This window comes from Myotis yumanensis, unplaced genomic scaffold (assembly GCF_028538775.1).
Source record: "Myotis yumanensis isolate MYYU_CA2020_CCGP unplaced genomic scaffold, mMyoYum1.0.hap1 SCAF_6, whole genome shotgun sequence".
Taxonomy (NCBI): Eukaryota; Metazoa; Chordata; class Mammalia; order Chiroptera; family Vespertilionidae; genus Myotis; species Myotis yumanensis.
Window position 1 is genome coordinate 9,135,931 of NW_027223757.1, and position 16,180 is coordinate 9,152,110.

General features: G+C 42.5%; 1 protein-coding gene across 2 annotated transcripts in view; it reads right to left on the bottom strand.

Annotated features, from left to right (window-relative positions):
- Positions 1-16,180, bottom strand: part of MTHFD1L (methylenetetrahydrofolate dehydrogenase (NADP+ dependent) 1 like) — a 160,828-nt gene that overhangs the window by 136,701 nt on the left and 7,947 nt on the right. For both annotated transcript variants that reach the window (XM_070417468.1, XM_070417469.1), the window contains exons 5-7: positions 12,269-12,393; positions 11,319-11,419; positions 10,054-10,190 (exon numbers count right to left, since the gene is read on the bottom strand). In XM_070417468.1, coding sequence (XP_070273569.1) covers positions 10,054-10,190; positions 11,319-11,419; positions 12,269-12,393 — 363 coding nt within the window. The remainder of the gene's footprint in view (positions 1-10,053; positions 10,191-11,318; positions 11,420-12,268; positions 12,394-16,180) is intronic.

Genomic DNA, 16,180 nt, shown 5'->3' on the forward strand with positions numbered 1-16,180 from the left:
TGGTTCTTGGCGAATTGAGTGCATGAATCACATTAAAAAGACAAGTCCCTGTTGAAACAACCATTTTCTCCTCGTGCTCCATGGCCACAACGCTGCAAGACGAAATCAAGATGTTCAAAGCCAACACTACCAACAATCTGGTGTGTTAATGCCACACGTGCTCTCTACAGATAGATCTGAAAAGCAGCCAGACTTTAGGGCGATGTTATATTTCGGGGGGAAAGGTATTCTTACGGAAGGAGGATGTCACATCTGAATAAGAAAATGCACCTCTTCCTTTACCTGCACCAGGGCAGACATTCAACTACAGTGAGTCTCAAGAGAAACACAAAGGTTCCACGCTGTTGAAAAGGATCCGCAGATAAGAAACACCATTTTTGCTCTATTTTCACGCACAATAGCAGCAAAAACAGAACACGGCAAAACATCTCTAAACAGTTAACATGTACAAGACTGAAGTGTTCGTTTTGAAAAAAGCCAAGGATCACAGGTTCACACAAGTCCCCTAAGAACACTTCGTTTCCTACACGTGGTGTCTTCGACACAACCTGTTCTTTTCATTACCTATAAATCTCGGCAATCTCATCCGACCCCTGGACTCCGGACCCAAACTCAGCTCTGCCACGGGCTGTGCTAAGCAGCAGCTGGGGACACCCGGTCCCACAGAGAAAGGACGAAAACCTCCTCCCTTAGCAATGATCACATCATAGCTGCTAATTCTTTCTGGAAGGGACAAGTGCTAGATGCTTACATCAATAAATAACCCCCCCAAGGACCAGGGGAGGTTTTAATGAGCTAAAATTCAAGGAGAATTATCGTCACGCTGGCAGCTCCTACTTTCCTCCTCCCCCGTGGGGAAGACCCTGGCCAGGGCCTGGCTTGAAACTTTACCTCATAACAAAATATTGCTTTCTCTGCTGAGAATTGAGTAGAAGCAGCTTAAAGAGAACGCCCACTCCCCAGGCATTAGACCAAATGTTAAAACAATAGCAAGACGCAGCTATGCAGACATTTAACGCGGAGCATATGGGAGCCTAGGGGCGGGCCGGAGGGTTTAGATAACATGAAATATGTTTTTCTTTAACTCATTGATTTTGAAGGGGGGTGGAGGGGGGTGAGTGTCAGAACATGGATAGGGAGGAAAGATGTGATTTGCAAAGTTATAAGGAACATCATAACTTTGCAATTAGCCAACAAAATGCTTTTTAAAATTTAAGCTATAGAAAGTACAGCCTCACCCTCCTCGGCTAGAAGACAGAATTAGCCTTCTGCTATCGATGTGTTTCAAAGGGTGCATTTGAAAATCTATGGTGTGAGGATTGCAGATACTGTATACCAGAACCTGGGATGGGTTTAAAAAAAAAAAAAAGGATGAGAGATATTTTTGAAGAATTGTGGTTTATAGGGCCTGGGTCTAGGAAAGCTGACTCTATACTCTTCCCAAGTAATCAGCAGAGTTCAGTAAATAAAGTTCAAAATGAAGACCAGCACTTAAAAAAAAATCAACAGCAGGTGCTCTCTCCAGGCAAGACTGGGTTCTACGACTACTCGCTCAGGAAGTTGTAGACCCAGGCTTCTTCAGGGGACACACTCCTTCACCTGCCATTCTCGAGGGCCACCTGGGGCAGACACTGAGGCCACCGAGGACTTAAAAATAAAGTCCCTGCCTCAGCGGTCAGAGCTGCAGCTTTAAGATGGAGCGGGCAGGGCCAACCTCTGGTCAGGAAAGGAGACGAAGAAACGCTTAGATCCCACTTCTCTTGCCCACACAGACTGGAAAGTCCGTTTCACTGGTATTGAACGTCCGGGCAGACACCGGCATTCTGGATCAGGCCCTGTGTGTCGGCTGGGGGGCCCCCACGGGAGGGAGGTGGCCCTCACTTGTTCTTTCACTTTCAATGAACCGGGACACAGGGTGGTTTGTGTGAGCCCCTTTAAGAGGCGGTTGTGTGAGCCCCTTTAGGATTCCTTCACTATCTTGTGGCACAGTCCTAGAAAGTTAGGTGTTTTTCTTTTTTAATGAAATGTCACTTTTTCCCCAGTAAGTGCCAAATTTCCAAATTTGCTGCCCTTTTCTTGGTAACAGACAAGTAGCGGTCAGACGCTTGCCCTTACACCATCAGACATGTTTTAGGAAGATTGCTCTGGAAGCCGGGTGGAGAATGGATTTGGGGGGGTGGGGTGGAGGCTGGGGAAGCGCGATACTGAAATATGAAAGAGGAGACGGACTGGAGCTGGGGCTGGTCAGGAAGGAGGGGGACACAGGTTGGGATCCCTCAACATACAGATGCAGTGAAAACCAGCAGCTTGGATAAGAGCTCCGAGGGACACAGGAAGGATGGAAGAAAGGGGGTTAAAGGACATCCTGGGGAGGACTCCTCTTCAACGGTAAATGAAGAGGAACAAATGATGGCTGTGGTGTGGCCCAGGCTCTCAGGAAAGGGTGCGGTTGACAGGTCTGAGAGAGGCCCAATGGCCAAGCAAGCTAAAAGCACAAAAACCCATTTCTGGCCATTAGGAATTCGTCGGTGACTGCACGACAGAAGTGGGCACTGGCATCCACGCCGGGGAAACTGTTGCCATTTGAGTGGACTGTGTTCCCTGCAAATGAAGATTTCATTCGGGCAGAGTTTCCACGAGCAGAGACCCTGTTTTGACATAAGTTATTCTAACTTAGAATGTTTAATTCTTTCTTTGAGTTAAATGAACTTCTATTATAGGATTATTGCTTCGTACCTACGGACCCTTAGCCACAATTCCCTGAAATTTAAGCACACTATCAAAAAAATGTTAAAATAGCTGCGGAAATATTTTAAAATAGGAATGTCAAACCACTTCATTCAGATGTTGCAATGGTTTGGCAAGATACAAGAATGACAATTTCAGCAAAAGCTAATTCCCCCCAACTCATGCTCAGCAAGTGATCTCATCCTGGGAGAATTTTCCTTTCAGGAATTGGGTATGTTTCGTTTTTCCACTCTCCTCCGTGATCAGTAGAACAGATTATTGGCCTCTAAAATTAAGACCTACCTTATGGTTATTTCATAAATCAGAAGGACTACAAGCCAAGCGGACAGTGAGGGATTATGATTACAGCACTTATCTACCAAATTTCCCCCCCAAGGCTAATAAATGACCTTCCTTTTTCTAAATGTTCCCAAATTCACCTCTTACATCACCATTCAACATATTTACTGCTCAGTGTCTAAAATGATAGGAAAGACAGCTAATCCCTCTTCAAGTGACCTTCACACTCACCTAAGTTATAACAGATGATAAAAGGGAAATGCAACCTCCAACCTAGTAATGGATAGACTTTGAATGATGCATCAAAAATAATTCCCTTCCTCACACCCTAGGACATAAAAAAGCCAGGCTGAGAGACAAGACCCTACGTGTGCATGTATTTTGAGGGGGAACCTCATCAGACAAAGACTCAGAACCATGGAGCACAAGAATGAAGAACTGCCCACGTGACAGTTCCCAGAGCAACACGCAGCAAGCCACGTGTCAGAGGCAGACAGCCCTCGCGATTTACATTTATGCCGCTAACGACGGGCTTCAGTGTCTACGACCCCTGAAGTTAATGCAAACCGATGTGGCTGTGGGAAGTTAGCTTGGCATTTCCCGACACATTCATGCTCTCCGATTCTGAACCTTGGATCCCACGTTGAGATTTCTGCATGCCACTTCCTGTAAGTCTTGGGGCCTCCGTTGCCTTCGCTGACAAGTGGTGGTGTGAATAAATCAGGCACTGCTCAGGCAGGAGGAACAGTGGAAAGGACAAGAGCTGACACCAACGGCACCAAAGGCCTTGAATACTATTCAAAACTCATCAAAGAGAGCGCAGGGCCTACATTACTCAGGTCACCTGGGCACACAATACGGAGGAACCTTGGTATTGACTTGGCACAAGATCTGTGGTGTCCCGGGGTCAGGGGCTATTTCCCCCCAAGCCAACAACAATGAGGCTGTCCTGACCAGGGGGCACCCCCTACCCCACCCTGCCCCAGTAAGGTGGCCGCTTTCCCTGAGGAGTGAGCCTGGAGGGGTGGTGACAAACCCAGGCCTCAGCCTAGTTCAGCTTCCTTCTCTTAAAGGGGTGTCTGTGGGATTATTAACTATTGGCATAAAACAACAGCAAACTCAACACAAGTCTAATGTCTTGGGTCTTGGTCTCTCCGATATTCCCCACCCAAGCTGTCAGGGACTTTGGGGTTTTCAACATTAGTGATTAGACTTCATGCAATTATCTGGAATAAGAGCTGACATGGGGCAGTGACTAAAAACACAGGTGACAGTGCCACCTCTATCAGTTTAAATCTGTAGATATTTAGAGTCTCTTTACTTCTCGGAGCCTCAGTTTTCTCATCTGTAATATGGGGAGAATGAGACTCCTGCCTAACAGGATGACTGTTCAGAATCAGTGAGAATATTTACGTAAAGGATAGTACATGGTTCACAGTAACCACTAACCTGATTAATGTTAGCCACCATCGTTGCCATTACAATATGTTACTAGCTTACTAGTAAGTGTAACCTCTCCTGTTAAAAAAGTTATCCTGCTCATCAGAAACCTCAAAGGCCAGAAGACAGTGGAATGACATAGTGCTGGAAGGAAAAAAATCTGTCAACTGAGAATTCTATATCCAGCAAAATGGTATTTCAAATATACGAGGAAATTAATTCCTTTGCATATTAATAAAAGCGAAGGGAGTGCACTATCACTAGACTTGCCCTATAAGAAGTGTGAACTGGATTCCTTCAGCTTGAAATGAAAGGACACTAGACAGTAACTCCAAGCCATATGAAAAAAAAAGAGATCTCCAGGAAAGCCAGTATTATAGTATTTTTGGTTTATAATTACACTTTTTATTACCTACAGGATTTAAAAGACAAATGCATTAACAATTATAAACATATTTTTTTTTTAAAAAAATTTGTCATGTAACTCACTAATCTAGTCCAGTTTAATACCTAGGGGTTTTTTCTTTCCTATCTTTTTTTTTTTTAATATATTTTTATTGATTTCAGAGAGGAAGGGAGGAGGAGAGATAGAAGCATCAATGATAAGAGAGAATGATTGATGGGCTGCCTCCTGCACGCCGCCCTACTGGGGATGGAGCCCACAACCCAGGCATGTGCCCTTGACCAGAATCGAACCCAGCACCCTTCAGTCCCCAGGCCGACGCTCTATCCACTGAGCCAAACCAGCTAGGGCTTTCTTTCCTATCTTGAAAAAGCAGTTATTCTTTTTACAAGATTTCCTATGTATAATACAAATATATTTAGAATTTTCCAATTCATTCTAAAGTCTTTTTTAAGCTGTGCTATGTTCTGAATTTAAACTGGGAATGACTTTGTGATAATTTAGCTTTGCTCAAAAAAAAAAAAAGACACTCTCATTCTTCAAATGTGAAAGACCTGTACTTTTTCTTTCTTCTGTTAGTTCTAGTTTTGAGGGTCTCTGTGCTCAGAAAGAGGAGAAACGAGAGCCTCAGAGAAAAACAAGACTGTTCTCTTATTTCTAGATTATTTCTTACACACGCAGCTGGAAGTGACGTGACTCGTCGCAGCTGGAGGCCTTCGCATCGTGGTCCAGCTGTGTCTAACACAGATGCAGAAGCGGCTCTCAGTTAGGGGCGCGAGCAGGCCCTGCTCACACAGAGCCTGAGTGCCTGACACCCTCTCCCTGGAGAGGGGACCACTCTGCCTCCGAAGGACTAAATGTGGGACAGTCTCTCACCTCAGGTTGCTTTTGGCATCAGGGTGAACAACTGAGAATTCTCATTAGGGTGAGGAAGAGGGTATCTCCAAATCTAGGACAATTCTCATTGAGCGGTGGCGCTGTCCCGTCCTCACACTGGGGACTCTCCACTCCAGGGGCCTGGGAAGCTGAGTGTGGGGCTGCAGGAAGTAGGTTACTCCTTATCCCTCTGCTCACTGACATCTGATAATCCACAGCTTGGGGCTCATGTGGACCAAAGCCTAGACATTCTTCCCCTCCCCTTCCATAAATGCGTAACGCACCTCACAGCTCAGACGCAAACCAGGAAACAGAGTCTCAATTTTCAAGGATACACTCAGATAGGCATAAGCTATAAAGCTACCAAATACAGAAATCTACTGTTTTCTGTAGAACTCTTAAAGACAAATTTCGATTCCTCACACTCATGCTCCATGAAGATTTTACGTGTAATTGGTATCCAAAGAATAGCCTCAGATTTAGGCAGGCTGGTAGACAAAGGATCCGTTTCTAAATAACTAACGCGATGTAATTGTCCCTCAAAACGGTAGGACCTGGAAGGAAAACAGAAACTCCCAGCAGACATGATTTGAAATACAGTGGTTCCGAGGAGCAGAGGAATCTTGGGAAGGCAGAGGGACCAGAGGGGAAGCTGGGTCTGGCCGAAGCTGAGCACCCACGCTCTCGCGCTCTCTCTCTCTCTCTCTCTCTCTCTCTCTCGGACAGTGTCTTTTAGTTTTGCTTTGGTTCCGTTCCCTTGGCTTCCACAGACTGTGGGAAACCTCCCAGACAGAGCGCCTCTCTCCTTCCCCTAGCCACGCAGTGGAAGCACGGGCATCCCTTCCAAGGAGGGAGGGGTCCTGGATCCCGCTGGGGTTTATCTCCGTAGGATGTGATGGACCCACCTGCCTTTCTACGTCGCGGGTCAATTACACATCTGCATGGTGAAACTTGCCAGTGGCTTTCCTGACTCACCGTCACAGCAGCCAAGCTCCTGATGTGAGTGTGAGTGGGTGCCAAAGGCTGTGCTGAGCAAGCTCACACAATTCCTGAGTTATCCCGGCAGCCCTATGAGGTAGGGAGTGTCACGGTCCCCGTTCTACACATGGGAGACGAGTTCACCGAAGTCTAGCAACAGCTAAGGCGTGAACCCAGGACTGTCTGCCACCAAAGCCTATGTTCTACTGCTTACCGAGGACACGCATGCTGTGCCTGACTCCAAACCTTCGAAGGTCCTACAGTTTTGAGGGGCAATTACATCTACATGACATGGTTAGAGCGGGCTGATGACTCGAAGGTCATCCCAAACTGGAAAGGCTGTATGGCGCTTAGGAGGTGGTAGATAGGACTCCAGTGTTACATGACCACCCCGAGCCAGAAACCCTCCCATGCCCTTGGCGTTGGAAATCCCCAACCAGACGGCCAATAGGGATTCTTGTTCCATGCCAGGTACAAGTAAGCAGGTAAGAAATGCTTTTCAAAGATAATTTCCTTCAATCTAACCGCCCTAAGCCTTGGCTTCCCCTTGTCTTTCCCTAACACATCACGGCTGACACTGAGAAGCTAAATGGACAAGAATCTTAAAATGCACCATTATTCACTGTTGATGAACTTAGAAGACAAAAATCCCAACCTGTTCTTACATTTACGCCTTCGATTTTTTTTCACCGTGATGTTTTTCCAAGGATGTGGCAAGACTGGACATAGCCTGTCCCACTTGGGTGCCCCAGGACGCTAACCTGTGCCTAGTTGTTCTTTGTACCACATTCACTGCCACCCTTTGACTATGGTCGGTACAGGGCCCACTGACCCTCTGAAACAAGGCCCAGCAATTGTGAAAAGTCAAAGGTCAGGCAGAAGCACGGAGACACAGCGGTGGGTAGGTAAGTGGCTGGTGACGTGCTAAGCCCCAGCATGAAAAATGGGAAGATACCGGCTTTATCTTGCAGTAGAATGGGAGCCTGTCACAAGTAAGTAGCCAGGTAGAGGGGCCAAACACCCGACACCAAATACACTTCAAAGACAAGTTGGGGAGCCCTGAACCTTTCTTTCCATCTTTTTCACTACAAAGATGAAGCAATAAAAAGAGTGACAGTTGACAGGCTCTCAGATTACGGTGGTGCTGTTATAAGTACCAAGGACTTAGAAAACAACATGTGTGCGCGACATGAGCTAATAGAGAGAACCTTCTTAGATTTATGAAAACAGAAACGTAACCCAATTTCTAGGTTCTCTAGAGAGTAAAGCTACTTAATCGTTCTCAAAGTTAGAATGAGATTTATCCCAGAGAAGTCGGGTGATTTATTTCCATAATAAAAAAAGTACTTTAAAAGATGTCTTTGTTTTTCAACAATACAGATACAACCAGCAAAACTATCTGTGACAGCTGTGAAAACATTCAATTGCCAATGAAGGCCTTTTTCTCCCTCTCGCCACAGCTGTTCAGTTCAGGGCAAGGTTTATTGTCCTCTTCCACTAAGCTTCCAAATCAAAAATTCGGGGCTCTCCGTTACAAAACACTGCCCGTGAATGTTCTTGAATAGGCTGCCATCATGTGGTGACCACTAAAAAGACACCTTGGTTTGAGTTTAATGACAAGATCAAATTCCTGAGCCGCCTTAAAACAAGAATTCAATGGATTTGACCCACCTGCTACTCAAATATGGTCAGTCTCAGACGAGACACCAGCATTCCCTGGGCGGGGACTACAACTTGCTTGTTTTCATTCTCATACAGCAACATGAGGAACCTGTACTTTTAGACTTTGTTCTGTGCTAATTTATTGTACTTAATGAGCTTTTAACTTGAATTTGCTTGATATCTGTGAAATGCACTGTAATTTTTTAAAATTAAAAAATGTATTAAGTATTTAAGACATGAAACTGAAATAATAATAATATTACACACCTGGACACCCCACCCATGACCCAGTTTAAGAAAAAAGACTCGACCAATACAAGCGAAGGTTCCCAGGTCTCCTTTCCATCCACAGCCACATTTTTGTCCCTTAAAAATGGTTTTCCTGATTGGGTTCATACTTCCCATCCATTTCTTCACACTTCTGCTCTCTAAGTATGTGGTCCTAAAAATATATACTAGGTAATATTGCTTTTAGACCTTACATAAGTGGCGTTCATGAAGTGAAATATATCTTTCTTGCTTATTTTTCAGTGAATGCTGTTTTTAAAAGTTCTTCCATGTTGATATTTACAGCTCAAGTTTTCTTTCAAAATAGTCATTTTGGTCCTTGTGCTTCCATACACATTTTAGAATCAGCTTGTCAAATTCCACAAAACAATATTATGTCAGGATTTTGATTCAACTTTATAAATTAATTTGGGGAGAATTAGTATTTTGAAGATAGTGAGTCTTCTTATCCATGCTTTTATTTGGGTCTTCTTAATGAATCAAAATTATATGCTTTCTTTCAAAAGGTGAGAAATAAGTTTTGTTAAATATATTCCCAAGTACCTTATATTCTCATTACTATTAGAAATTGTATTTTTTATAATTTTCTAACTGGGTGTACTATTTAGAAATGCAATTGCGTTTTGCAAGTTCATTTTAAATCCAAGAACCCAGCTGAACTCTTATTAATTCTCATAGTTTTTAATAGTAGATAACCATATCATCTAGGACTAAAGACAATTGAGTATCTTCCTTTCCAATCATTATAAATTTTCTTCCTTTCTTTATATTACAACTTGTCTAGGAATTCCTATATACTGTTAATTAGGAATATTGATAACAGGTACCCTTTGTCTTTCCTACTTTTAAAAGAAATAGTCACTAATATTTCACTATGAAATGAGGTACTTGCTCTAACTTTTTATAGACGTTTTAACGAATTAAGGAATTCCTTTACATTCCTAGCCTAAGAGGTTCTCTAGAAAAATTTCATAAAGGATACTAGATTTTATCAAATGACTTTTCTTCACTTACTATGGTGAGATTAGTTTTTAATCTGATGATGTAGTGAATTACAGTAATAGATTTTCTGGTGTTAAATGACCCTTTGTTCATTCCTAACATTGCTGCTGTTCTCTCTTTATGTCTTGATTATTTTGGCTAATAGTGAATCTATTTTTTCTAGACTTTTCCAAGAACCAACTTTTGGCTTCGTTGATAATCTCTCATATATATTTGTTTTCTGTTTCATTAATCTATGCTCTTTACTGTTTTCATTCTTTAAGATTTTCTGCTGTTCCTTCTCCAACTTCTTAAATACGTAGCCTATACATCCCCAGCCCCTCTGCTTTTCCACTACAAGCATTTAAAGTTATGTTTCTAACAGGTCTGATGCTTACCTTGCTTTGAAGCTGAGGTGTTTTCCACTGGGAGCTCATCGTCATGGACCCTTTTCTCTGGAACAGGCATTGTAGGGTGGCTTCCAGAGACCCATGGGCTCCCACTACCAAGATCTTCTTTCCATCTAAGCTGACACCTGCCCAACAAATGGAAATCAGTCTTACAACCCAAACATCAGAGCCTTCCTACCATACAGCTTTAACATAAGGCACAATAGCCTTTTAAAACTCGCTCCTCTGAGCACTAGCCTACAATGACAAAGCCGTAATTTACTCTTTCTTTGCAAATTCGATGGTAGAGTGGCCATGAATCATCACCCTGATAATCCAAAGGATGAAAAACCACTGTCTATATGAATTATCTCAGAGATTTGAGCTTAATGGCTAATGTCCTAAAGGTCAGAGGTCACCAACCTTTCAGACCTCACGGACCACCAGTTGGCGATCGCTGATCCGAAGGTTTCCTTAAACCAGCGGTCGCCAACCTTTTGTACCTCACGGATCACTGGTTGGCAACTGCTGCTAGAGGTGTATCTTGAAAGTTATTCTTCTAATTGAACTTTGTTATTTACTTTGGAATTTTTGTTTGATTGTTGATTGTTCAGGTGAGAGGGAGGGACATGTGCCTCTTTTTTTCACTCAAGTTGTATTAGAGGAAAGTTTAGTTGAATTTTTATGTACTCAGTTAGCAAGTCCTTAAATATATGAAAACACCAGCAATAATTTACTCATTAAATTTAATAACCAAGAAAAAGAAATTATTCATTTCTATGTCACTGACATAAAAATGCCAGATCAAGGGGAGAATGATGGAAATTAAATACTGATTACTCAGAGATATTGCTCACTGATAAGTCCCAACCTAGGTTTTATAACCTAAACTATACCTAACAGCTTTCTCATTTAAGTTTTATATATAAGTCTTATATAGAAATTCATACTGACAGACTTAAGAAGATAAAACTTGAGACATTTTTCATTATGGTTATTTTGATTGTTTTCATGAGAGAAGTTGAGAATTTGTTTAAAACTGGTTATTTTTACTGATTTCTCTTTTAAATTGTAACACAATTAATCGTATCAGAAAAATCTTCTGTAGTCACTCATATCTCTCAAAAGATGATATAAATAAGCTGACAGTGAATTATCACACTTCCATTTTTCAATTAGGATCTTGACATTCTAGAAACAAATCCTTACTAAAAAATAAGGATTATAAATACCAATAAACAGAAAACAGCAGCATTTCTGCAGGAGCACTATACCTGATTTTTCAAGAAGTTCAATTACAGCTCGGGCCACAGGTGAAATAAAACATTCATGGGCATCCCCACGTACCAACTTCCCCAGGTTTACGTCTGTGACTCTGAAACCAAAAATAAGGCAACCAGCAGTCAAAACGCACTCATCTGTAACTTGCAGGGATGAATCCACAATAACACCCAAGTCAGTAATGAATAGGTAGATATATTAAACAGTTAAATGTAAATTAAAGAGTGGGAGGAATAAAAGCCATCAGCTTCTTAGAGTAGCCCCTCAGGCTATTGGTCCCTATGAGTCGGGATGACCTTGCGTGTTCTGATTCTGCCCTACAAAAGGACAAGTGTGCCGAAACCGGTTTGGCTCAGTGGATAGAGCGTCGGCCTGCGGACTGAAAGGTTCCAGGTTCGATTCCAGTCAAGGGCATGTACCTGGGTTTCGGGCACATCCCCAGTAGGAGATGTGCAGGAGGCAGCTGGTCGATGTTTCTCTCTCATTGATGTTTCTAACTCTCTATCTCTCTCCCTTCCTCTCTGTAAAAAATCAATAAAATATATTTAAAAAATAAATAAATAAAAAATAAAAAAGAAACATCATAACAACAATGTCACTATTAACATACCTACAAAATTAACAAATCATTAACATAAAATTCCTAGTCCGTGTTCAAAATACCCCAGTTGTCTCATAAATGCCTTTACATTAAAAAAAAAGAAAAAAAAAAGGACAAGTGTGTTTTCTAACGTATGTAACTTTCTTACACAGAATTTAAGAAGCCCTCAAACTCTCAAAATACTATAAGATATTTAAATGATACTAACGTTTAAATGATGTTAAGTATTAAAATGATTTCTTTTTCTCTCTTAATTACTGACATAGCTGAAACAGTGGAATAAAAAATTCATAGTAGAAAAACTCCTTTAGCAATTAGTTGTTTTCTTTTCTATTTCCTCACCCATCCACATCTTTTTCTGGCTTCAGGGCATTGAGGACTTTGTTGCTAAACGAGTTCTCAGAGATCTGAAGGGCAAGGCCATGTACTCTGGTGTCTTCGTTAATCTTCAAGATTTCATCTATAATCTAAAGAGAAAAAACAATTAAAATCTGTTTTTGCAAAAATAAGACCCACCAAAAGAAACTCTGTATAAGGAACATATTCATAAAAATACATCTCTTGTAGTTTATTTTTTATTCCCTGTTGACGACTTGGTGTAAAGCACAATGAAGTCTATTTCCTCTTTCCAGCATGTTTATAAATGCTCAAAAAAAGCTGGCTGAATTTTTTAGTGACTTCTCAGTCTTTGTTATCACTCTGCTCTCAGCCAGAACAGAAGAGAACAGAACAGAAGAAAACCAAAGCTCAACAGTTAGTACAGTTTAGATAGGCAAAAGACAAGTTGCTGTCAACAATCATAGGTACGCCAAGCAGACAGCCAACTTTCAGGGAAGCCAGAAAGCATGAATCAAGCATTCCACCTGGCCCAGCCAAGCCTGTTTCAAAACACAGTGTGTTCAACAAACGCTTACTATTCATGACATCCAAGAAGTCATCACTCGGGTTCTCATGTTCTCTGGACCTGAACGGCACACAGAAAGCATTTCCAAAGGCTTATGATAGATAAACTGAGATATCTCCCTTTTTTGTAGGAAACACTAAAATAATTCACTATTTATGAAAAAGTACAGTTTGGGAAGCTAATGTAATAGCTAATGAATGGCTAGGTATGACTGTAAGCAATAGTCTATCCTCTCTATTGTTTTTTATTTTATGACAGAAATGATTCATTTCACTTAATACATTATTTGTTCATAAGTAAGAGAAATACTGGCCCATGGATTTGGATCTTACTACAAAGTGTTCGTTTACCATTTTTGTTTCCCTATCTAGCAGAAATCACTGATGGTAAGAAAAGAAAAAGCTATTTGATATACAAAATTCAGAAAGAAGAAAATTTTCTCCTTCATTCATCATTCTTTCATTTATTCAACAACTGTTAAGTGTTTTCAGCACCTACTTTGACCAGTCCTAAGTAAAGGAAATAGATTTATAATCAAAATTCCTGTCCTCATGGAGCTTATATTCTAGTGGGGAAGATGAGACCAATAATAATAACAACACTATAATATTTGGAAGTGGTAAATGATGTAAAGAAAAATAGAGCAGGTTAAGCAGGGTAAAGGGCTAATACAGTGCTATCAGGTGGGGTTGGTCAGAGGGGGTAACATCTAAATACAGTCCAGAATGAAGTGAGGGCACTATGATTTCCTGTAACTAGGATGTGATAGAAGCAATGACAAAATCTTAACAAATTAAGATCTTTACTCTTTTCCAACATCATAACACCACCACACAAAATCATATTTATCAGAATTTCAAAGAAAAATAGGGCATAAATGACTCCTTGCAAAAAAAAAAATAAGTCAAGGGAAAAAAAAATAAAAGTCAAGGGTTATCAATACCAGTGCAAAACAACCTAAAGAAATGCAGATTCTACTACAGACACTGGGTGTCCCTCTACAAACAGACAACACACTTCTCTACATTTTGTTAATACTCTCTTGATCGGTGTCAATATTTGTAAATATTACAATGGTAAGTGTGGCAAAAACTACATGCCCAATATCTGGTTTCCTTTCTTACTTAGAATAAACTCTTGATTTTTAGCTGTGATAATAAATGATCTAAGGCCACCCGGTGTAAAGGCTACATTTCCCAGGCTCCCCTGCATCATGGCCAAGCAATTAGGTTCAGGCCAATGGAATGAAAGCAGAATTGTGACTTTCAGGAAAGGTCCCTGAAGGGAAGAGATGGAGGGGCCTGTCTTTGATCTGTGGCCTTCCTTTCACTTGCTGGTGATAAGATATTGTTGAGCTGAGCCCCATGATCCTGGAAAAGAGGAACAATTAAGAAATCACTCCACCCTCTGTGCACTGCAAAGAATAAGTCTCACTGATATTTACCTTTCTAGGACAAGGCAGACAGAGACTCTACAAATTCCTATTTTTGACTCATAAAAAGTTAGCTGAACTATTTGGTCCCCACTGATCAATCAGAACAAAATGCTTGCTGGCCGAACTCTGGGCAAGCTTCTCTCCCTCCCTCCCCCAGGTCCCTAAACTTTGGCCGACCCTGGGCTAGCAGACAGCCCCTCCTGAAAACAGGCTGGAACTCGGGGTAAAACATTCTCTGATCTGTTATCTCATTAAGTTACCCTTTCACCCCACTTTCTCCCATGGGGTTCATTCTAGACTTCTCTACCCTTCCCTATACAAGAAACCCTTTTAATTTCTCTAATGATTAGTGATGTTGACCAACTTTTCGTATGTCTGTTGGCCATCCAAATGTCTTCCTTGGAAAAGTGTCTATTCAGGTCTCTGCCCACCTTTTCACTGGGTTGTTTTTCTGGTGTTAAGTTGTCCGAGTTCTTTATAAAATTTTGGATACTTGGTAGTTGCAGAATAGCCAGAGATGCAGATTGAAGCATGAAAAATATAGTCAATAATCTCAAAATAATGGGGTATGGGGCCAACTGGGTGTTTGGGGCAGATGGGGGAGCAGGAGGAGGGGGGACACACCACCACTCTGTAGAGTGCACGTCTTCTGTCTGTCTGTCTACGTGGCCATACATCCAAAACGTGTGCAGAATAGTATTAAATGTAAACTGTGGTTGAAAAAAAATACAGAAAGAAAGAAAACCCTTTCTCAGAGGCGTGCAGATCTTACGGTCGGAGAGCTGTGCCTATTGCCAACAGCCTTTTCCCCACATTACAATGGTGCTTTCAGATTAGGTCTCTCCGCCCTAAGTCCGGATTTCATTTTTGGATTTGGCGCAGCTGGATGTGGGACGTGACCTGGGACGTGACGTGGACATGACCTGGGACGTGACCTGGGACGTGACGTGGACATGACCTGGGACATGACGTGCAGCGCCAAGTCTGCCATCTTGGATATGACAAAGCTCAACAAAGGTGGCTGAGCAGCGAGATGGAAGGAGCGAGTGTCTACCGGCGTCACACTGCCAGCACATCAGCCAGGGCCTACCTGCTTCTCAACTTCATTCACGTACAAGAAAAATGAACTTCTGCATTTTCTCAGACTCAGCTGTTTGAGGTTTTCCAGCACCGGAAGTCAAAGCAAATCCTGACCGCCATGGCTGCCACAGCATGAAGGAAAGCTGCCCGAGGTACAGCTCCCTCACTGCGACTTAGGGGGGTGGCTGCTCCTCCCACGCTTGAGAGGACACTCGTGAAGGCTGTCACCTGCTGCTGGCAGGAACCTCTAAATCGCATGCGACAGTAGCCCAAGGATCCTAGGGGGGTTTTCTTCGCTGCCACTGAAGGATTTATGGAATGTTAGCCAGAAAAGGACCCTGAAGATGACCTCGTGCTGGTCCTTTATTATTAACTAGAGGCCCGGTGCACAGACTCGTGCACTGGTGGGGTCCCTTGGCCTGGCCTGCGGGGATCGGGCCGAAACCGGTCTCCGACATACCCTGAGGGGTCCCGGATTGCAAGAGGGCGGTTCTTGGGTGACACACCCTGGAATTGGGCTCCCTTCTCCTCTGGTTCTGGGTGCGTCACCCAAGAACCGCAGCTGCCAAGTCACGGCAGCTTGGCAGCCTGTGTTGAGCATCTGCCCCCTGGTGATCAGTGTGCATCATAGCTACTGGCCAGTTGGCCAGCCGGTTGCTTAGGCTTTTATATATATAGATAAGGCAACTGTGACTCAGAGAAGCCAAAGGAATGGCTCTAGGGCCAACAATTTGTCAGGACAGAGCAAAACCAGAATTAGTGTTCAGACAGTTTTGACTAGATGACCATGCTGCTATCCTGAAGAGAAACAACCAAAAAGTCACCGTGTCCTAGT